Genomic DNA, 21,635 nt, shown 5'->3' on the forward strand with positions numbered 1-21,635 from the left:
TTTATTATTTTTTTTTAAAAAAGAATCTTATGTTTATGATAAGCATATACCCTTGGTTATTTTGGTGTCTACGTTGTATGGTGAGGATTCTTATCTTATGTTAATAGTTAATAATTATGCGGTCCAAAACGCAGCCTCCAACGGTCGTTTTCAACTGGTCATAAACAGGTGGCCTCCGTCCTCCCATTTGCCCCTCCTCGTACGGCTCTACTTGCATCACACCATTTACATCCCCTCTTCGTTTTCTTTTGTTATCCCCAATTATTGATTGAAACTGCCCTCCCCTCTGCAAGAAAGTGCTGGAAAATCAGAGAGAAAACGAAAGAAAATTTACATTATGGGAGTCATGGAAGGCTTGAACCCAACCACCATGGCTCTCGCACTTCTCCGAAACATGATTACCTTCCTATTTATACACGTCGACAAGCCGCTTCTCTATTTATCGAAGAAGTACAAGCTTCTCCAAATCATTCGATACCTTTTAATCAGTTCTTTCTTCTTTATTTTACGATTAATTCCTTCTTTCTTCCCTTCTCTGAACCCTAAACTTGACGATTTCCCGATTAAGCAGTCGAAGAACGAGAAGCTTGTGCCGAAGTACGGCGGCGGAGACTCCTGTATCGCTCGAGCACTTTCGCAGCTTTTGTTGATTGTTAGCGATATTCCGGTCAGTTCGAGGAAGTATGAAGTTGCTCGATCTTTAGCGGAGAGGATTATTGATGAGAACCATGGAGAGAATGCGACGGCTCTGCATGAAGTCAATCGAGCAGTTCTATCGGCGGCGTTTGCTAGGGCTCTTAGCCAGCTTGAAGCCGCCGTGGAGAAACTCGACCGCGATCGGGTTGAACTTGGGGCTTCAAGGGCCGGTTTGGTACCACACCGGTTGAACCGGATTATTAAGACGGCTCGGAAGTTGGGGGATGGGGCGTGGGGCCGGCTTTGGAAGGTGAAGGTGGAGGGCAATTTGTCGGCGGAGAAGCTTTCCGCTGAGCTGCTCTGGTTGGCGCAGAAGATGGCGAGTTGTGGGGTCGGGGAGGAAGCTGTGGGTAGGTGGGCATCGGCTTCACATTTGGCTTGGCTTGGTCTATCGGCTGAGCCAAGGCTGCAAGGTTGGTTGGTTAAGATCGCAGGTATGTTTGTTTCCTTCCATTTCCATATTTTGTGCATTAAGTAATTCGGTCAATAATTAAATTTCCATTCAGCCGTGCAGAAATTGCGCAATTCAACTACCTTCGTAGTTGACAGTTAACCTAACCGTGTTTGTTTCTGTTTGCCCATATGTAGTGCCTGTTGCATGTTTCGTGCAGCTACCGGTCAGTCTTTTTTATTTTTTATAATATTTTTTGTTTGAGTTTAAAATTATATTTAATAATAAATATTCATAGTAAAATAAATGAATTTTACAAAAAAAAAAATTCAATTTTATTTATATAAAAATATCTTATAATTGATAGTTAAAGTCAAAGTCAATAATTAATTATATTCATAAATTTATAATTTATACTTATAAATATTTATAAAAAATTATAAACAAAACGTAATTTTCATGGTTTATCCTTTCGCGTCAGCTATACGTTTCATCAAAACACGGCTTAGTTTCTAGAACGGATAAACTAACGTTGAAGATGGAAAAAAAAAGAAAAAACTCTACTAATCGCCTAATCGGGCCATGGAAAAAGATTTATCGTCCACTAATTTATGTTTCCCTATGTGGATTAAATTGTTTTTACTTTTTTTTTTTACCCATAATTTTTTGTCTTATTACTTACACATCTGATATTTATTAACGTTTGCACATATAGAAAAGCCATTGTACCAAACTCCCCACTTTACATTATTACCGCATATCATAATACCTGCGAGGGTTTGCATGTTTTCTTCTAAAATGCTCACACTCATGTTTATTGAAAGGATAAATCCACCACCAAAACAAGTGTCTGCGTTTAAAGTTTTGATGACTGATAAGAGAGAATGTAAATTTATGATGCTCTTTGTAGAGTTTAGTTAGCTAATCCAATTATTTACTTGAACTTCTGTTCAGCATTCTTGTTCAAGCTCGCAAGGGAAATTGGGCAGGAGGACAATGATGAAGAATGCCAAAAGGAGCAGCTTAGGCAAACGAGGAAGAAGATGTTGATCTCATGGCTGCCGCTGCTTTGCAGAGCTAGCAATGGCACGGATGCACCCGTCCTCAACCTTCGTGAAAGAGTCGATTCGGAGAGGATTTTGGAAGAGCTTATAGAGTCACTGGAACAGGAAGAGCAGCAGGAGCAAGTATTGTCTCTTTGGCTCCACCACTTCACATATTGCTCCTCCTCCGACTGGCCTAACCTCCATGACTCTTACGCTCGCTGGTGCACTGTTTCCCGTAAGCTCTTGCTGTTCCGGTGAATGTGAAATTACATGATTCATGTATTTGATTTCATTCAAGCCTAGTATATATATATATGATCTGTAGATAGGATTTAAAAAATATGTATTGTAAATTCGACTCATTATAATTTATTTGGAATACAATAATAAGAAGCAAAATATAGAGGAAATTCAATGAGTATGATAACACAGTTTTGCTGATAAATTTAGTATTATTGTACAACATTAAAAACCCAGATAAATAACTAGATTATATGATTGAAAAAATCATTTGCTGATTTGGGTAGCAACTGTTCTTGATTCTATAGCACAAATCGTTTGGAGTAAACATCAAACATCTGAGAAGATGACAACTGAGGCTCCTGCAAATCATCGAAGTATGGTTATTTTGCACTTCAATGCAAAGTGAAAAAGTTCATGATTTACAGGTAATATAAAATACCTGCGACAATGCAGAACCAAAGATTACTTTGTTCATCAGATTTGCGAGCGGACCATTGAGGCGTATTCCAGTCGTTTTACCATCTCGGATTGCAGAGCGCATGGAATTAACCAAGTGACCATATGTCAGTCCAGGTTGGCTCTGCACTGCATGGATGAAGCTGTAAGTCATCGATCCCGTCATCGCTGTCCCTGAAAAACTCTTCACATTCCAAATAATTTTCTTACCAAAGTGAGTACACTGGAGTTACAGATTCTTAAATAACTCAGTTTGCACAATTGGATTTCTAAAGCAATGCTGCCTTTGCACTTACGTTAGTATCAATTGTTATCTGATTATCATCACAGGCGCTGAAAGAGAAGGCTAGGCCACCACTTGTGCCTTTATAAATTCCTGATATGGATCTTTGATCTTCCCATGTATACTGTCCTTCCCTAATTATTACCCAAAATCATGGACAGAAAACAACTTAATGAAACTATTTTGTAGAGAATACGACTCAATGATTACCATACCTATTCATCCTGCAAACAAATGGTAGATCCAGCACAGTTCCGCTATGGCAGGCATCGATGATCGCGTGAAGAGTAGCTCCATGGGGCAGTGGCCTTACAATTGTTTGGTTAATCTCATCATCAATTATCATTCCTTCATTCTCAAAATCAAGAGGACACAATGTTTCATCATATCCATCAATCTCATCCATGTCCAAGTCTGGTTTCTGAGATCCATGCCCTGAGAAGTGGAACACCAATGAGTCCCCTGACTGGGAACCATGTACTAGCCACTGCAAGGCTAATCGAATGTTGTGTTTCGTCGGAATCTTTAGTGGGTTTATCTCATCTTCTGCAAGAATTCCATCCAATTACAGATTTAAACAAGAGAAACATATATATATATATATATATATATATATATATCACTACAAGAAAATAGGTTTTTTTCGTCTCAAAACAAGGAAATTCCGTCAATAACGGATGTGCGATGGAAAAAATTCCATCGAAACTGCTCACTGCAAATATATTGCTACGGACTTTTACGATGGAAATTCCGTTGCAAAATAAGATTCAAAATACAAAGTTTGCAATGGAATATATTCCGTCGCAAAAAACTTGTTTTCTTGTAGATCAATATTGTCAACGAGTGAGTACCTGTGAGCATGAGAATAGAGTCACCAGGAAACCCAAACTTGTCAACAAGAAAATAACGCATGCACTTGACATCATTGACAGTTCCTTTAAGCCTGTAACTCTTCTGACGGTAGCTCACTCCACAAAGCACCGCCCGCTTCCTTCCATGAGCTGGAGGAGGAGTCAAAGCTGGCCGTGGAGGTGGTGGTGGTGGTGAAGGTCTGTAATAATTTCCATAACCATAATGATACTTCTGTGGACCCGAATAGCTGTAATTCACTGAATCAGAAACCTTGCTGATGTTGCTAGAAACTGTGTTGATGAGATCATTGAACCGGCTCGCAGCAGCGTGGCCTAATGAGTCCCGGGCTTGAACCAGAGTGTCGTAGGATTGAACCCAGGTTACGGCCTGGCACCCAGGGCATCGAACGGTTTCAGCATTCGGTGGCACTAGCAGTAGTTTTCCACACCAGTTGCATTTTTCTCGTTTGCTTGACATTGCCGATGTGCCAAGGCCAGCAAAGAACAAAGAATGGGGTGATGGGAGTTGGAATATTTATCCACTTCATGGCGATATTTAGTTGATTCCCAAGTGCAGTAAGGGGTGTAGTGGAGAACCTGATTCTTCTTTCTACTTTGTATCTTTCTTTTTTAACTGGATCTTGATTCCTCTTATCTTGTTAAATGCGATTCGAATTATATGTGTGGTTTTGTGGTAATCTCCTATAATGACCAACAAAAGATTATGTATGTGTATATATCAATTTTTTAAAACAATGATGTGTCTACACTACAACAGAAATAGCTTATAGTTGCAGTTAAAAAGTACCAAAAATGTTGACCTTCCGCAGCCTAAGCGAGCGTCGCAAGGTCTTGACGATCGCGGGTAACAAATAGGGTACCGCAATTGTACCGAAAACAATACCTGCTTTTTTTACTATAGGTAACTATTACCTGCGTTTTCTAAACCGCTATTATAAGAAGAAAACGACAGGTAGTAAACAAAATATGACTGAGAGAGTGATGTGGTGTGAACAAAATCTGACATAGTGATTTGACACTCCTCTCACACCATTGGATATAAGTTGACCAAGTTCCAGGCTCTTAGAACCATTCGCCTTGACCAAAGAACTAAACACAGTTTGTCAAATTAAGATAACTAGTCGACAACTCATATGATGCACGGGTTTATACTTGACAAAATACTTGAATATGTCAGGCCGACCCAACATTCAACACTTCACACCAATTAAGAATTTTTTGGGGTCATATTTTATAGCATCAAACATTATTCATACAATAAATGTAGGCCACACACAACAAAATAACATTCATAGCTACTTTTATTATGTGTGACTTTTGGGGATATGCATTTGAGTAAAAAGGCATTTATTGTCTTTTTTACAAAGTTTTATGATGCAACTTACTAACGTTTCCTAGTTTTTACTAAATCTCAGCTTCCCAAGAAATGAGGACATGATGGGGAGGAATAAAATAAATCAAAAGAATCAATGCAAAGTAGGATTTTCCTGAGACTCAACCAAGATAAGATGGTCAGAGCAGCTCAAGGATTGTAAGCCGAAGACTTCTTTATCCACAGACTGTTCACGAATCAGTACCACCATTCCACCTGGATTGGCATACAATTTCTCTATTTGAATGCAGATTCTACTTCATCCACCCAGAACAGTTTGCTACCAAACATACAGCTAGGAAGAATAGGTTTGAAGATTCATTCAACCATGAAAAGGAATAACAAACCCACAAACATTGTCATCCCATTATGTTTTCTTTAACCTACAAAGAATTCACACGACAGAAAAAGAGCGCGAAAATGTGCATTTCCTTCTGCAGTTTCAACATGAACTGAGGGAACACAATTCACTGGAAATATTTAGCCAGCCTCTGTTTCAGATCTGTTGGATAATTGCAATAAAAAAAATAAAAGATTCCACAAAGTATAAACAAACCAAAAATTTATGAGGTATTCTGCATTTAGCCAATGGCCCAATGAATATAGAGTTACATACATACATGATACAACATGTGGAAGACCCATTTGCTGATAGCCTGATATTGATCAGAAGAAAAAAACCCTTTTATTGCAACACTACACCTGAGTCCTGAGTCCTGATTAAGCATCTTCAACCAGCATCTGCTGCCACAGAAAGAACGTGCGTCATTAGTAGAAAATAACAGTAAATCAATAGTTGTGATAAACGTATACATGAATTAATGATTGTAGAAGCTTTGCACCAAAATGTAAAAATTCTATTCAGCAACCTAGTCTTTTATCTTAACAATCTCGGTCATAGCATTGGCACTGGGATGATGACGACAATGTGATTTCAATGTTACTCATATTTTAATGTTTGCAAGATTCTATCTCATTTCCATATAATATTGTTCTCAATTGAAGCAAAGGCATAATTAGCTTACCTAAATATTTCTTATCAGAATGACTACAGAACTTGAAATACGACAATCACGCAACAACCTTTTTTCCTTTATCAGTAAAAAGCTACATTGCAATTTAAACAACAAAACTATATTCTGATTTCACAAAGTCAGAAATGTTTTTTTGACCGCAACAAGAATACAACATTGTGCCTGAATACAAAATATTTTTCCCGAGAATTTAAAAGAGAAACCCATTGCACCAGCCACAAATATAAAATAGCTTTCAGGAATTCATAACATTGATAAATTTCCACATTAAGACAATGTAAGTCAACATTTTAAAGACTTCCTCATCATTTTTTTAAATTGTTGACAACAAAGGACTGAAAGGACATTGTGTTTCAATTATTTAAATGATTCACTAATGTTATCTATTTAACTGCAGCAGCCATTGCATGTTAAGATAATAACCATAAATTTCATAATATTGGAAATTCCAAACATTCCTGATAAACGAATTAGAAAAACTGGAAAAGAAAATTTAACACTGAACATAAATGAATACCTTCATGAAATATATTATTATAGACTCAGGAGAAATAAAACTTACTCTGAAAATTTATCATCAGACTTCATCAGACTTGAAATGACAAAAAGGCCTTGAACATTGTCCGAAAGCAAGAACTCACGGTAAAACATTGTCCATAAAGTTGAGTTGCCCAGAAATCTTTGCCTTGCAGGTAGGGCACATATAACCAACTGAATTGGATTGTATTTCAGACTCAATGGCCTGATGGTCAAACTCCATGCCGCACCACATACATGTGGTCGTAAGCTGTTGGCTGCAAGCCATACTCAACATGTTTTCTGCTCCAAATTGAAGTGACGAACCATATGTCCCGCCCATCACTGAGTTGTTTTTGAATTCCATCTGTGCCTTAGGTGGAGACAAAGATTCTTGCACAGCCCCAAAACTGAATTTAATTTGTTCCATTTCATCTAATCTTAGCTCCTCAAATCCAGCAGTATTGTCAAGTCTCTGATCAATGCTACAAAATTCATTTTCTCTTTGCTGCGAAAGACAATAATAACAATACAAATAATAAATAAATAAGCCTCTGAGAACATCTAAACAGAATCATCAAGGGGAAAAAAACATTTAACAAGCTTCATTATAAAATTTAGCAAAGGAAAAATAATACAATGTGTTACAATTTAGGATCATGGTGATTCTAGACTATGACAAAAATAAGGAATCACTTTAGTAGCTATGTATGTGGTTAAATAATAGTATTTTCCTCTCTTAGGAGCTTTAGCTTTGGGTTGACATACTTGTATGATATGCTGATTTATTTTCAATTGCACTCTGGTTGGCTAGCGTGAAAGAAAAGGAATTGTAAGACCTTAAATGACCAAGAATCTTCTCTCAATTGGTTCATGGATAATTGGATTAGTCGTGTTAAGTTTTGGGGGTCAGATATGTACTAATTTTCATGAAGTATTAGCTTCTTAGCTTTGTGGCTCTTTCACTGGGGATTGCACCAAGAAAACCTATCTATATACAAGACATTACTCTTATGAATAAAAGTATCAAAAAAAGGCATCTAATCAAATGTATGTTTGAAGAAGGCCAGGATACCCTGAATAACCTACTTTGCAGGCTAGGGTGTGCTCGAATTAGTCCTAAATCTAGATTAACTGATACCAAGAAGGAAGTTCATGAGAGCATTAACTACTTAGCTTTGTGACCATTTCACCGGGGATTGCACCAAGAAAACATTATGAATAACAGTATTGAAAAATCATCTAATCAAATGTATGTTTGAAGAGGCCAGGTTATCCCAAATAACCTACTTTGTAGGCTATCAAGCCAATACTTAAAGTGGACAAAGAAACGAAAATGAATCCATGAAACAAAACCTAAGCTTCAATTAAGGGAGATAAACCTTTGTCTTTTATTGTAACATGAAGTGATCTTGTGTTTTGAATTCCAATAAACTCGGCATTGCATATGTGTTTCGAGCATCAATAAAGGCATTCATGGATGATCACTTACTGGGATGCAATGAAATTTAGCCAACACATTCATTTGGTAGTTGCCAGGTTTTCTGGTGTTGAAGCTGCAAATATTGATTTAGTATTTTCCACGTTGTCGTGTTTCGAATTTGCAAAAACAAACCTTGCAGAAAAGGTTTTCGAAAGAGGGAAGAAATGTTGTGAGTTTGGATTATGGGTGATTCTAGGCTATGAATAAGTAATCTATTTAGTAGCTATGTATGTCGTTAATTAATAGTATTTCCTTTTGGATCTTCCCTACGAACTTTAATTTAGGGTTGACATATTTGATGCTTTTATTGATGCAGCGCGGTGGGGTTAGACGCAGAAAATCAAACACAAAGATAGAGCACAACTATTCCACCAACCTAGATCACCCTAGGAATATGGGAAAATTCAGCTCTCCCTCAAAAGCGGTCGTCTATTAGTCTCAAATTCAATAATCAACAACTCCCTAAAAACCCTAATTAAAAGTGCTTAAATAGGCTTCACGCAGGTTTTTGGATGAAACAGACATGCTGCCAGCTTTTCTAAAATCAGCACCTGTGATTGAAAATCGATTTGCATCATTTATGGATAAAAGTCTCTAAAAATCATTTAACTAAACACATGTTTGAAGGAGGCCATGTTACCTCAAATAACCTACCTGGGAGGGCTAGGGTTTCCTCGAATTAACCCTAATTCTAGATCAACCAAGAAGGGATTTTTATATCCTCTCTAGTTGATTGCCCATTGCGATTTGCGATTGTAACACAATTGTAGTAAACTTGCTTGTCATATTGGACCATAATGAGAAAATTTAATTTTAAAGAAGACTTCAAGATTTATAGGTTAATCATAAAATTTTCATGAAATCATAAGTAAAGTACAGTTAGAGAAGTACGTCTTTTTCTTTAAAGAAGAATAACCAAATGAGTGACGAAGAATGCCTCAAGCAATGAAAAAAGCATTTTAATGGGTCAGCATCAGATAGAATGTCCATTTTTTCATTCCAGGGGGAAAACTTACTAATAATTACTTTATTTGAAGTTTAAAATCCATAAACTCAATGCCACATCTCAACATGCACGTGAATTTCTTTTTTATGCTCATAGTATATGGTAACCAAGAAAAGGAAATGAATAAAAAATACCTGATCTAAGATGTCATTGAATGTAACGTCATGCAACGGTTGAACCGAGGGCATGGAAGACTCAGGGACGCCACTGTGTAATTTTTTTTCTTCTGAAGTTTGTCGTACAGTCTCCATAGTATCATTAGTTGGTCTTCCGTTATTAATTCCAACATCCATTTCAACCAGGATTTGCCCACAGTCATTCATTTCATCAAGGTTTGGATTCTCTGAGCTAAAAGCAGAAACCCATTTCACATTATTCTCAACACCAAAAATTTCTTCATTCAACAAAGCGAGTGATGAACGGCTTTGTGAACCTATATCCTGCTCTAGGTTTGACTTATCAACTCCAATTGTGGGGAACGCCAAACAATCTTTTTCACCTGATCCTTCTGATGTACCAGTTCTATGCCCATTTACATATAAGGAATCCATAGTAATCTCTTCATTGACAGCATTGTCTATCTCCTCTATCTTTTCACCAGTAAGCGTATAATCAATTTTCTGCTGATCTAAATCTTTATCAGGATTCTCATTAATCATTCCATCACTCAATTCCAGTTTGCAAAAAGTAGAGTCATCATGAATATCACAATCAGAAATAGAGGCAGGAATTTTAGGAATAGAAACCATCTGATGTTTATCGCAAATGGACATATTATTGGGTTCATCACTTGGACCAGCAGACGAATCTTCAAGAATAGAATTCTGAGCAATTTCAATTAAAGCATCCATCCTAGATATTTTTGCTCGCATCTCTTCCCCAGTTGGAGATCCAATTTTTTTTTGCAAAGGCGTATTGGCAGGTGTTTCTTCCCTCCCACTCACATAATTCCTCACGTGAATCCCGACATGACTGTTGTACCGACGCTTTTCATGAAAGACCTTATGGCAGAACTGGCATTCATACTTTCCATCTTTAACTATCACACCGTCGCCAACAGAACCAAATCTATGCCTCTTTGTAGTCTTCCGGTGAAATGAGGACAAAAGGTGCTGAAAATATGTATCCTTATCTTCACATTTCACGTTGCATTTATGGCACTCAAAAAGCTCAAGTATTGGAACCTCTGCCAAATTGTCAATCACTAACACAGCGTCTTCCTCCTCATATTCAATGGAGGGGCCTCTATCGTCACAATGGACAATGCCTGCATGCTGTTAGACATATGATAAGCATCAAGAAACTGCTTAACTCACCTACTGCAAAAGATCTACTTACACTTTCAGAAGCCACACCATTGTCTTTCTGAATGTTGTCATCAGCTTGATCAATCATGAGCGGCATGTTAGAACATCCGAAGTAGGATTGCAAATATGCAGAAACTTCTTTGCACGATACAAAGTGTTGCCCTCCAGGACTGAAAACATTTTAACACAAATTTTGTGTGTGAGAGAGAGAGAGCAACTTAAGAATGGAAGCCACATGCAATCATACAAGGAGAATAAGGTTTCTATATTAGAGAATTCAAATTTATGAGAAATTGAGATTCATCAGATGTATATGGTTAATAAATAAGTAGATCAAAATCTTGAAATTGCAATTTATAAACTAGGATCTCTTGAAGAAGAAAAGTGACAAAAACGAAAAAATAACTTGTGCACTCTTATTGCATAAAGGCATTTGCACTGTTCTATTTTCCAATAATAGGAAAAAAGCCCTATAAGATGTCATACAAAAGGAAGAATTACAAGAGAACCATCTATTTCACCATAATATCATATTTGAAGATAAAATTTTGCACACATAATATCAGTTGCTAAAATGCATCTGTCCCTCGGAGCTAAGAGAGCCAGATATAATGCAAAGAAAATTAGAGAACAGCTGGTTGATTAAACAACTTTAGCATCTGTAAAACATATTATGCATATAATCTCAAAAATCAAAAGAATCCCTTTCTTTCTTCTCTTTCTTGCATTTTCACAGACATCAAACAGGTCTTGGAAGTGAAATACCAAACAGAAAACCAGCTCACCTAATGTATCGCCGGCAGTAAACTGAAGCGCGGCCTTCTCTCCTTCTCAGACCTAGCAATAGCTTCCAACCATCAGGCAAAGCATTTCCGAAAACGGAGGCATCAACAATCTTTCTCTTCTTTCTCCTGCTGCACCACTGGCCTCCCAATTGACTGAAAAAACCCAATAGCTCATCATCTCTCTCCATCCCTGCCGTCCTCCTCCTCAATTCCTCCCCGTATGGATCCTCCAAATTCGCCAATTTTACCAAATCAACTACAACCCCATTTTTGTTCGTGATCCGCAACCCTACCGCCCTCTCCCTATCCTCCACACTCGACACCGTCCTCACCTTCGGCTTCCGCCCCCTCTTCCTCTTCAAATTCTCCAATCCCAAACTAGGCAAAATGGACAATGGAGGGGGCGGTGGTTTCACGGAATTGATAAATTCGAAATCTTGTTGATTGAAATTAGGATTGGAGGTGAGCAACTGTTTGAGGGAGCGAATGATGTAGCTGTTCTCAACAGGATCGGGATCGACAGTGTTAGGAGGGGGCTTGGAGAGTGGGAGTAGGCCGGCAAGGCGATGGCGATGCTGATGAGGGTGCTGGTGGGGGCGGGAGAACGTCTGGCGGCGGGAACCAGCACTCTCGTTAAAAACTGAGCGATCAATGATCGGTGTCACGATGTCTTCCTTATTGCGAGGAGCTGAAAGGGAGCAAAGGGAGAGGGCTTGGAGCTCGGACTGGGTCAAGGTGGACATGTCAATATAAGGGAGCGAGCCCACGTTTATGTTTAGCTCGGGCGGAGCCCGTGGCGGTGCTTGCGGCTGGACAGCGGCAGTCATAGTGGCTACAGCAACTGCGGGTACTTGGGTACTTCGACGTGAGTAGATAATTTTGAAGAACTGGAGCAACCCGGTAATTTTGTCGGTTTTGTACGAGCAGGTAAATGCGGAGAAAAAAAGGGCAAAATTAAATAAAAATTTATGATTTTTATAAATTTAATTTAATAATAATAATAATTATTCCTCCTCATTATCCCCATTTCACATAAACATATATTTTGGAGCCGCTTCTTCGCCTTGGCCGGAGCGGGAAGGGAAGTGGGTTCTCGACTTTTCTCCTCCTTCCTCACTGTTATGTTACCCCCACGAAGCGAAGAAACGTAAAGGAGGAAACTGAGATTCTGCAGGTTAGTCGCTTAATCAGTGTGAGTCCATTTGTTAAGGAAAAGCGTTTCTCTATTCATTTTGGATGTATCACATAGTAAGCGATTGGACTACTGTTTTCTGCATCTGCTTTCACGTGAAAAAAGGGAATGAAAGGCCTATATTTTGGGTGCTCTGAGTGTATCTATATAGAGAGAATTTGTTTTCGAAGATTTTATATACACACCCAGAAGAAGAAAACACTGAAAGACCGTTTCTTGTGGTTGTTTGTGGCATCCTGTTTTGTATATGATGTCATAAACATGCTTCCGGAGAAGCCCAATTTTTACTGGCTGGTTGGTTTCTGTTTCCTATTGAAAGGATGAATCATATGCTTGCATAACTGATTTGATGCGTCTTTTATTGTTTGTTTGGGCTTTTTGTTTATCAGATACAGGTTTTCAGGTGGTGAATAAATATTGTAGCAGTACAATGCTGGCTCAGAGTTGCATTCGGCCGCCAATTATGTTATTGCCTGATGTGACAAACAAGCTGCAGCCAAGGCTATCTTGGTAAGAACCTCGAGATTGATTTTTTGTACAATTAGAACTTATGAGGATTAAAACAGAATGATGGTTTCATACCTAGCCGTTCATGGTGCATTTCATTTCACATTCAGTTCGTAACAGGAAGCATGATGTTCAATGCTAATAATTTGACTGTTTGTAATGTTTTGGATGCAAACTGCAAAGCATCATAGTCAAACTCTTGTCAAGAGTAGCTTAGTAGAAACCAAAAATCGAAGTCATGTATGAAGTTATGTTGCTTCGCTGCACCTTAGACTTCATTGGTAATAGCCTCTTGGCTGCAACTCTAGGTTGAAATTCCAAAGTCGTAGCAAAGTTTTGTTGGTTTTTGTTCTATTTTCTTTCTTCTTTGTTATCAAATGATAAATTTTCTTCCTGTCATTGTGCTTTTAGTTTCCAGTGGCCAATGTATGTTATTAATATCTTCTTTTTATTTCTTATCTTCAATTTTATGTTGTTTCTTGAACTATATAATAGTTATGTGCTTTCCTCTCTCTTTTTCCCCCTTTTCCTTGGCACCCCCTACTTACCCCTTGCAGCACCTTCACCAAGACAAGACCTCTTGGGTTCTCAAGTTCTGGCATACTTTCTCAAATTTCATTACATGAGTTAATCCACTCAGACTCATCTAAAAGGCGACGTCATCATATGAGAAACCATCTCATTGTTAAAGCTTCTAGGGTAAGTTAGCATTCCACTTTGTCAATTGCGTCATAATTACAAGTTTGGTAATATTTGGTCTCTGTTCCCTTCTTATGTTCTATTGTTTACATTTAATTTTTGATAATAGATGTGCTTAATTCTTTCAATAACGTCTTCATGCAGGATTACTATTCTGTTCTTGGGGTATCAAAAAATGCTAACAAAACTGAAATCAAGAGTGGTGAGTGCACTTTCTCACAATTGTACAATATTTTTATGACTTCTCTCATGTGCCACTCATTGCTTTCAAAATCATATATGTTTTGTTGCAAGTACTTATGTTCTAGTTTAATTTGGGATTTGAATTCTATGAATGTCTAATTTTCTCTGTTTTTTTTGACGGATTTCCCCTTCGTCACTTAGACACTCCCTGGACAGGCACACATACTGGAAAAAGTTGAAATTTGGTTCTTTTCGGGTATTTTGTGTTGGAATTGTTATAATCCATATGAAGAATCTCAGTACCAATAGGCAGTAGAAGGTTTTGGTTCTTTTGTACCAGTAACCTATTATAATCCATATGACTTGTGAAATTGCTGCGCTATCTGGGTCATTAGAAAGTCTTCAGCAAGAAATTGTTAATTACTTTGGTTCTTTTCCCCCAATTTAAGTTTGTATGATTGTATCCTACACGATCTTTAACAGAGACTGTACTTTCACAAGCTTCCAAACTGCTACCTTTATGTGTCTTTAGACCGCGTCAACGCTCTTTAACACTTCACAGGAAGCCCAAGAGCACCTTTAGCCTTTAGGTTTCTTCAGAGATTTAAAATGACTTATTTCATTTGTTCTCTTCTAATTTCCAATTTTTTCACAATATCCTTTTTTGCAAGCAAACCTTTCGCTCTGCGATTTTGAAGGTGATCTTGCAGGTTATTTTGATTTTAAATTTGTTTTCCTTTCATGTTTGTAGGTTGCATATCTTGGTCTTAAATTTTAATCCTCTGCTATTGTCTTTAGAATTTGGAAACGGATCTTGTTGCATTGCAAGCTAAGGTTAATTTATAATCCAAAATTTGTTCCAAGTCATTATCGAATTTGGAATTTATTTTCAGCCATTTCATTAGATTTTGGAGAATAGCTCTTCTTTCTCCTTCCGCTCCCCCAACCAACCCTTCTTTATGCCGGGAAGAAGACGACTGATGAAACATATTTATCTATGTGGATACCAGCATCCCTATGGTGCATTTGGATTTCATAAAACATATTTTCTGCACTTATTTTTGGAATTTCTGTGTAATTTACACCCCGATACTTTTGTGGATTGTGAATGCTGTGTTTTTATCAGCTAAGTACTGTAGGGAAAATCACAATCTTATGACTTGCGTTTGATGGTGGTCCCTGGGCGGTAGATTGAGAGCTGGACAGTGATGATGGAGGATCAGTACTTGTATTGTGGTTGCTGGGGGATGGCACATGCGGGAAATATTAGTGAGATAGGATGGGGTTATTTTATGTATTTTTGTTTGGTTTTCCTTTTTTCCTTTGTTTTCCCTTTAAAGCTGTTTTCTTGGTTATGTGCCAGGCCTGTATCTATATTTGACCGAGATATGATAGACCTGTGGCAATGTATCATGTTTGTGGTTGTGTTGACGGAAAGAAAGTGATCAGGAAATCTGGTGTGGAGGATGAAAAGGGGTATATTAGTTTTATATGGAAGATTGATTCATTATAGGCATATTGTCGACATTGATCAAAATTTAAACCCTGAAATAACTACTTTGCTACAAGTATTTCTAGGTGTTTGTCTATGCATTTATCATAAGCAAAATGGGTAAGGATATGTTTGGGTATGTGATAGATGAATGAAAACAACATTTGTCTCTTGTAACGTGTAGGAAAAAAAAAAATGGTCAGGATGCTATTTGAACTCAAATTGTATGATGTCTTCTAAATGTACCATTTCTGGAAATGTCGACTTGTGTTCATTGTCTTGAATATCAAGGACTAATCACTTATTGAGATTGATCTGAAATGAGAAAAGAAGTTATCACAATATCAACGAAGAACGCTCATGCCATTATGGCGTCTGGAAATGGCAGAAATATGCTGCCTTTACTCTTACATGGTGGAGAGATTGTTCCTGCTCGGAACCTGCAACACTTACAGACTTACTGGCACATAGCTATCCATTAATTATATAGGGGCTTCACCTGCAATGATTTTTGTGCTGATTGCTGAAAATGAAGTTTGTGGTTGAATTCCTTTTTTTGTTTTTGCTACCTAATTCATCCTTGCAGACCAAAAAGTAGCTCTTCTGAAATTCAGTCTTTCATTTGTTGTTATTTATTTAGCTTGAGAAGTGCTTTCATCAGCTAATCTATACTATTTTTTCACTCGTGTTATGCTTGCTTATTCTATCTTATTTTATTTTCAGCTTATCGCAAGCTTGCCAGGGTTTACCATCCTGACGTGAACAAGTAAGTTTTAACTTACAAATTCCTAGGTTTTGCTTTTAGAAGCTGTGGCTTTTTCTGTTTTCAACGATTTTTTTTCCTTTTTTCTGTTTTCAATGATTTTTTCTTTCATTTTTATTATGATTTTTCCTCTCCAACTTACGATCATGTATTATATTTGCCTAACTGTAATTTTGGGCATGATAAACTGTTTAACTCCCTTTATGTGTCCTTCGATATTGTGTGAACTGATAATTTGCCACTCCAGGGAATCTGGAGCTGAAGATAAATTCAAGGAGATTGGCAATGCATATGAGGTCAATATTCTGATACTGTGTGATCTTTTATTGTGTTTATGCCTGGTTGAACAACAGTTAGCCTGATGTGTGGTGTAGTATGTCATTTTAACTTCTTATATATGTGTACAAACATCTGATGAAGACAAGGAAATAAATGACTAAGAAGAGTTTATTGCAGGTTTTGTCCGATGATCAGAAGCGTTCCATATATGACAACTATGGAGAGGACGGGCTTAAAGGTTCAAACATGGGCATGGGGGTGAGTTCCTCGGAACTTACAGAAAAAAAAAATGGCAAATTGTTCTTTTCATATTTCTGTATGTTTTACTCTTTACGATGTACATGTGGGTTCTCATATTAGTTATTTGGGCATGATAGGACTTTGGAAACCCGTTTGATTTATTTTCCTCGATCTTCGATGGGATGAACCTAAATTACGACGGCCCTGGAAATATGGTGTATGATGGTGAAGATCTTATTTACAATCTGGTCTTACCCTTCAAGGAAGCTGTTTTTGGGGTGGAGAAGGAGATTGAAATATCTCGATTAGAAAGCTGCAGCACCTGTGATGGATCAGGTGTCAAACCAGGGACCACCCCATATACTTGTAACATGTGTGGTGGACAAGGACAAGTCGTTTCATCAGCAAGGACACCACTCGGCATTTTTCAGCAGGTAACAACCTGTTCTGCTTGTAACGGGACTGGGGAGATCTCGACTGCTTGCAACACATGTGGTGGCAGTAATGGGCGTATAAGCAAATCAAAACGGATTACCCTGAAGGTCCCCGCTGGGGTTGATTCTAGTAGTCGGCTGAGGGTAAGATCAGAAGGTAATGCTGGAATAAAAGGTGGGAATCCAGGTGATCTCTTTGTTGTAATCGAGGTGCTTTCAGACCCTATCCTGAAACGCGACGACGCAAACATTCTTTACACCTGCAAGATTTCTTATGTTGATGCAATTCTGGGAACAACTATCAAGGTTCCCACCGTCGATGGAACGGTTGAACTGAAGATCCCAGCCGGTACTCAACCAGGAGCCGTACTGGTGATGGCAAAGAAGGGTGTTCCTTTGCTGAACAAAAAGAACAAGAGAGGGGATCAGCTGGTAAAGGTGCAAGTGCAGATCCCGAAACGGCTCAAGATTGAAGAGAAGCAGCTTATTCAAGAGCTTGCAGACCTTAACAAGTCCAAAGTTCTTAACAGTAGGAGATAATTATAGTCTTTTGTGCTGATTTGGAGGAAACTTCAGCAACAATTTTGTTTTCTGCTTTGCATGCAATTTTACAACTGCAAATCAATACAATGATCAAGGAGCTGGATCTGTTGTTCTCTGTACCATCAATGGCCGCTTGATTGAATTTTTGTATTTCTGCGCGAGCATTGTGACTCGTTTATTTACAGGTTCTAGTAATGTTACAGTCCCTGAATATTGTCCCGCATTTTAACTCTCAATCCATGTTCTAACTTTTAAGGGATGGCATAATAGTGCCATTTTGGTGATCTTTTTTTGTTCGACTAAACATGGGAGTGTGGATTTTGGTTGGCCCCATGTTGACTTGCTTTATGTCATGTTAGAGTCCCATTTGAAAGAAAAATAATTCACCATTTTGAACCAAAACATATCCATTACTTGTTATGCCACCAAATCCCAATTCTCAAAGAAATCTAATGGTCTCGATGATCCATCCGCTATTGTAGTTGTTCTAAGTGTATCCATAGTGGAATAAAATAAAATGATGTTTTCTTTTTTATTTTATTTGCGATGCATGGAATGTGGTCTTCAGAATTAGCGGAAATTGACCTTATCAACTATTTCCATAGATAAAAATTAGGACAAATATATGAAGTGGATTGAGGATTGTTTTAAATAAAAATGTATTTTTAAATACATGAAAATGTCTAAAACACTAAAAAAATTTAATTATATTTTTGAAAAAATTCTAGAATTTTTCGTAATTTTATTTCATTGTAAACAAACGGAAATTGTGCTACTCTCCGAGATCAAATCGTATGAATTTGACATTGGATAAATTTTATATTATCTGTTTCCGTCGGATTTTAACTCTTTTTTTTTTGAAATTTTTGTGAGCGCGGACAGAGTTAGGTATGCGGATGACCAAAAGTGTGTTCGGTTACCAAAAATAGAAAAACATTCCGTCTCTCTCGAATGCGCATCAACCACCTGAAATCCCTACACTCACTCCTCGTACATTCCCTCAATTCTTTTTCCACAATCGGACAGAACATTTTTGACTCTCAATCGGGGACCACCGTCGGGAAAGCCATTGGTGTTCCGATTCTGGGAATCCTCTGCGTTGATATTGTTATTGACGTAGCCGACCTTCCTCCGGCTTCCATGGACGCTCGTCAAGCCTACTTGCAGCAGCTTTCGGCTTACACTCCTGATAAGGTGGGCTAATGCTTAAATGCCCCTTTTTGTTTTTTGTTGATATGTCTAGTTTGCAAGAACTTCTTCTGCACAATACAATATTTGAACTTTGATAGGCAGTAAAACCAGGGAACAAGCAAGGCTCTGCTCTTTAATTCTTTGAAAAAGATAATCAAGTTAAAAAAAAAAAGCCCAAAGTTATGGAAACTGATGTTGATTAAGAATGTAAGCAAGATGGCGGATTGGCCGTTTTTGTCTGCGCAAAATGGATCATCAAATCTTGGCTCGGGCTTTGATTTTCCATTTTTCAAGCATCACTGAATGGCAGCTAGATGGTTGAACCTGTGAAATACTTGTTTGATTATTCTTTTTTTTAGTTCTTGATGAGTTAAGTTAAATTAATAAGTTATTCATTGAAAGCAAGTTATGTCAAATGGGTGCTATCAAAATTTCTTTATTGAACTTCTCAAATCTTTGGTGGTCTTGCTTCTGTACGTGTGCATGGCATGGAATATTCATTTCCTTATTTCCTTGTCCTGTCTTTTTTGGTAGAATTAATAAATTTCCTTTCACAAGTGGTAATTCATACCGATTTGCAACTTTTATTATATTGTTTTGCTTGTAGTGATATTGGGAAGCTAGTGGCATTTGCAATATGGCCATAGCAGCTGCAAGATTGAGGCTTCATTGTGTTTCCATTGTGTCATGTGGGTAATGACATTTACGGGCAGTTCCTTCTAGATGTGCTTCATGATGATAGAATCAGAATGGTTAGGATGAGTGAAGGCACTGATGTTGTTGACAGCTACAGTACTCCCATATGGAATACTTCTATGCTGGGTTCTAGTACACCCTTTGCATAGACATGATTTCTGCAGGTAAATTTGTTGTAATTTATAATTTTATCTTCCAAGCTGCTCAGAAATGGTTTTCATCTTGCTTCTCTGAGATTTCTATTAGTTACTCTTTTTTTTTCCTTCCTGTAACTAGCCTTTGTGATGGATCTCATAACGAATCAGCAGTGCCTTATGTGACCATAGGCCAGTTTGTACAATGTCAATAAAGAAGTTACATAATCATGGGAACATATCAATCCCTATTCCCTATATTAGGGCATATATTATGGAAAGTGAATCATAAATAACTAACCTGAGTAAGACTACCTGGGGATTTCCTTATTTGAACCAAAAATGGTCCATCTCGCCCTTTCATACTGTCTACTAGTTGATTTTATTAGATTGATGATGTGAAACATATCATAAATATGATAATGTAAGCAAATTCCCATTGTCATTTACTTGAGAGTGAAGGACCTGAAGGGAAATTTTTTCCTTTGTGCCTAAATTGCTTCAAAGAATCGTGACAGTGGAAATACATCAATCTAATAAAGCCTTACAGTAAGATTTTTTATTAAGTATCTGCTGGTTCTGGAGATAAACTATCAAGAGTAGATTTTAGTTGCAGTTATAAGAATGAGATGCTTGAAATTGTTTAAAACTCTTTTTTTTTTTTTTTTTTTTAAAGATTCTTAGATTAACTTACTTTCATAGCATTTCACCCAGAAATTTGGAAAAATTCTATAATAATATAAAGGTGTGGTAATGTGGCTGTTTACGTAATTTTGGTTAGCGTGATGACTTAGGTATCTCCAATTTTTAAGGAACTACCAATTAACTCAAAATCTTTTGATGTACTTGAAAAGTTTACTATTAAATATCCTAGGTTACTTAAAAAAATACTGAGGATGGTATCAGTTCATGATTGACCAAAAAGCGAAATATCAGAGCATCACCTAAAAATTACTGCAAGTCTTTTAGTGGGGCATTAGGTATAATGATGGTCACAGTTCCTTTCAAGTTTCATCCATTCCTTTTGGTCACTTTTTTCTTTTTCCTTTTTTTTTTACATAGGAACCTGCGACCACTATCCCTTGGGTGTGCATTGGATAAACCCCTTTGCTCGAGCAATAGCTTGCAAACCACGTGCGCCAGGCAAGCACATGAAAATTATTAAATTCATCCTTTTTGCTGAATCAGCACCAGTTTTTGGAATTTCCAGAATAGTGTAGCTAAGTTTAAGCTTATTGTGGCCATTGATATGCCTTCTCTTTTTGGTTGAAGGTTGGTTATTATATACGTGTTTGCACTGCAATTTATTCTTTTTCATTAGTTTATCGATTATTCTCTTGATTTAATGTGTGAGGGTTGATCTTCATGCAGGTTGAAATTGAATCACTTACAGGTATAGGAAATCCAGTACTGGCTGGGCAAGAGTTGCTTAAACAGGGTTCCGCACAAAGTGGGTGATTATTAAAATGGGAGGTAGAGGTTCCTTGCTAATCGCACTATTGACCATATCTTGTGTTCCTGCTTTCAAGGTACCAATCCACAATCTGAGATTCTTCTTGCCAAGAATTAAGTCGTCGTTCAAGTGGTTGCTAATTTGGTATTGAAAAGGAAAAATAGGACATCTTTTTGACATACAGCTATGATGCTACTTTCCATTATTATAATCATGTCCGTTCAGTACTAGAATGCCTATTCTGGCATTGTTTTTGGAGATGGTTCATTCAAGTGTTTCTAAAAGAGTTTAATGTACATCTTTTTGACTTTTTTCTATCTAAAATTTTGTTTCAATGAA

The 21,635-nt window shown here is 37.5% G+C and overlaps 4 protein-coding genes and 1 pseudogene across 6 annotated transcripts; 3 read left to right on the top strand and 2 right to left on the bottom strand.

Annotated features, from left to right (window-relative positions):
- Window positions 1–180: 180 nt before the first annotated feature.
- Window positions 181–2,554, top strand: LOC119983141. Its single transcript, XM_038826825.1, has 2 exons — window positions 181–1,130; window positions 2,042–2,554. The coding sequence occupies exons 1-2, from the start codon at window positions 338–340 to the stop codon at window positions 2,389–2,391; spliced, it is 1,143 nt and encodes a 380-aa protein (XP_038682753.1). The 5' UTR covers window positions 181–337; the 3' UTR covers window positions 2,392–2,554.
- LOC119983140 (metacaspase-1-like) lies at window positions 2,493–4,496 on the bottom strand. The gene is made up of 5 exons (XM_038826824.1): window positions 3,967–4,496; window positions 3,331–3,661; window positions 3,129–3,249; window positions 2,816–3,016; window positions 2,493–2,735 (listed from the first exon to the last, which is right to left on the bottom strand). The coding sequence occupies exons 1-5, from the start codon at window positions 4,442–4,444 to the stop codon at window positions 2,676–2,678; spliced, it is 1,191 nt and encodes a 396-aa protein (XP_038682752.1). The 5' UTR covers window positions 4,445–4,496; the 3' UTR covers window positions 2,493–2,675.
- A 1,274-nt stretch (window positions 4,497–5,770) lies between these two features.
- On the bottom strand, window positions 5,771–12,471 carry LOC119982371. 2 transcript variants are annotated; one of them, XM_038825698.1, is made up of 5 exons: window positions 11,491–12,471; window positions 10,737–10,875; window positions 9,533–10,672; window positions 6,956–7,417; window positions 5,771–6,100 (listed from the first exon to the last, which is right to left on the bottom strand). In XM_038825698.1, the coding sequence occupies exons 1-4, from the start codon at window positions 12,315–12,317 to the stop codon at window positions 7,031–7,033; spliced, it is 2,493 nt and encodes an 830-aa protein (XP_038681626.1). In that variant the 5' UTR covers window positions 12,318–12,471; the 3' UTR covers window positions 5,771–6,100; window positions 6,956–7,030. The 2 variants fall into 2 exon arrangements, with proteins under 2 accessions (XP_038681626.1, XP_038681627.1); XM_038825699.1 differs by having other exon boundaries at window positions 5,771–6,103.
- A 43-nt stretch (window positions 12,472–12,514) lies between these two features.
- Window positions 12,515–18,021, top strand: LOC119982373 (chaperone protein dnaJ A7A, chloroplastic-like). Of its 2 annotated transcripts, none has more exons than XM_038825702.1 (8): window positions 12,515–12,664; window positions 13,072–13,192; window positions 13,747–13,888; window positions 14,033–14,090; window positions 16,287–16,329; window positions 16,574–16,622; window positions 16,783–16,863; window positions 16,983–18,021. In XM_038825702.1, exons 2-8 carry the CDS (start codon window positions 13,113–13,115, stop codon window positions 17,817–17,819), a joined length of 1,290 nt encoding a protein of 429 aa, XP_038681630.1. In that variant the 5' UTR covers window positions 12,515–12,664; window positions 13,072–13,112; the 3' UTR covers window positions 17,820–18,021. The 2 variants fall into 2 exon arrangements, with proteins under 2 accessions (XP_038681630.1, XP_038681631.1); XM_038825703.1 differs by having other exon boundaries at window positions 12,539–12,664; window positions 13,086–13,192.
- A 700-nt stretch (window positions 18,022–18,721) lies between these two features.
- LOC119982310 lies at window positions 18,722–21,635 on the top strand (annotated as a pseudogene).

The sequence above is a fragment of the Tripterygium wilfordii genome, chromosome 17, assembly GCF_013401445.1.
Source record: "Tripterygium wilfordii isolate XIE 37 chromosome 17, ASM1340144v1, whole genome shotgun sequence".
NCBI lineage: Eukaryota > Viridiplantae > Streptophyta > Magnoliopsida > Celastrales > Celastraceae > Tripterygium > Tripterygium wilfordii.

What these genes read in the sequence shown, in the direction of transcription:
- LOC119983141 (XM_038826825.1), top strand. Translation starts at nt 338, where the DNA reads ATGGGAGTCATGGAAGGCTTGAACCCAACCACCATGGCTCTCGCACTT. An exon ending in TTGGTTGGTTAAGATCGCAG is followed by an intron (nt 1,131 to 2,041) that starts GTATGTTTGTTT and finishes ACTTCTGTTCAG; the next exon opens with CATTCTTGTTCAAGCTCGCA.
- LOC119983140 (XM_038826824.1), bottom strand. Translation starts at nt 4,444, where the DNA reads ATGTCAAGCAAACGAGAAAAATGCAACTGGTGTGGAAAACTACTGCTA. An exon ending in CTCTATTCTCATGCTCACAG is followed by an intron (nt 3,662 to 3,966) that starts GTACTCACTCGT and finishes GAATTCTTGCAG; the next exon opens with AAGATGAGATAAACCCACTA. An exon ending in TTTGTTTGCAGGATGAATAG is followed by an intron (nt 3,250 to 3,330) that starts GTATGGTAATCA and finishes GGTAATAATTAG; the next exon opens with GGAAGGACAGTATACATGGG.
- LOC119982371 (XM_038825698.1), bottom strand. Translation starts at nt 12,317, where the DNA reads ATGACTGCCGCTGTCCAGCCGCAAGCACCGCCACGGGCTCCGCCCGAG. An exon ending in TACTGCCGGCGATACATTAG is followed by an intron (nt 10,876 to 11,490) that starts GTGAGCTGGTTT and finishes AAATGTTTTCAG; the next exon opens with TCCTGGAGGGCAACACTTTG. An exon ending in TCAATGACATCTTAGATCAG is followed by an intron (nt 7,418 to 9,532) that starts GTATTTTTTATT and finishes TGTCTTTCGCAG; the next exon opens with CAAAGAGAAAATGAATTTTG.
- LOC119982373 (XM_038825702.1), top strand. Translation starts at nt 13,113, where the DNA reads ATGCTGGCTCAGAGTTGCATTCGGCCGCCAATTATGTTATTGCCTGAT. An exon ending in CTGCAGCCAAGGCTATCTTG is followed by an intron (nt 13,193 to 13,746) that starts GTAAGAACCTCG and finishes TACCCCTTGCAG; the next exon opens with CACCTTCACCAAGACAAGAC. An exon ending in TACCATCCTGACGTGAACAA is followed by an intron (nt 16,330 to 16,573) that starts GTAAGTTTTAAC and finishes TTGCCACTCCAG; the next exon opens with GGAATCTGGAGCTGAAGATA.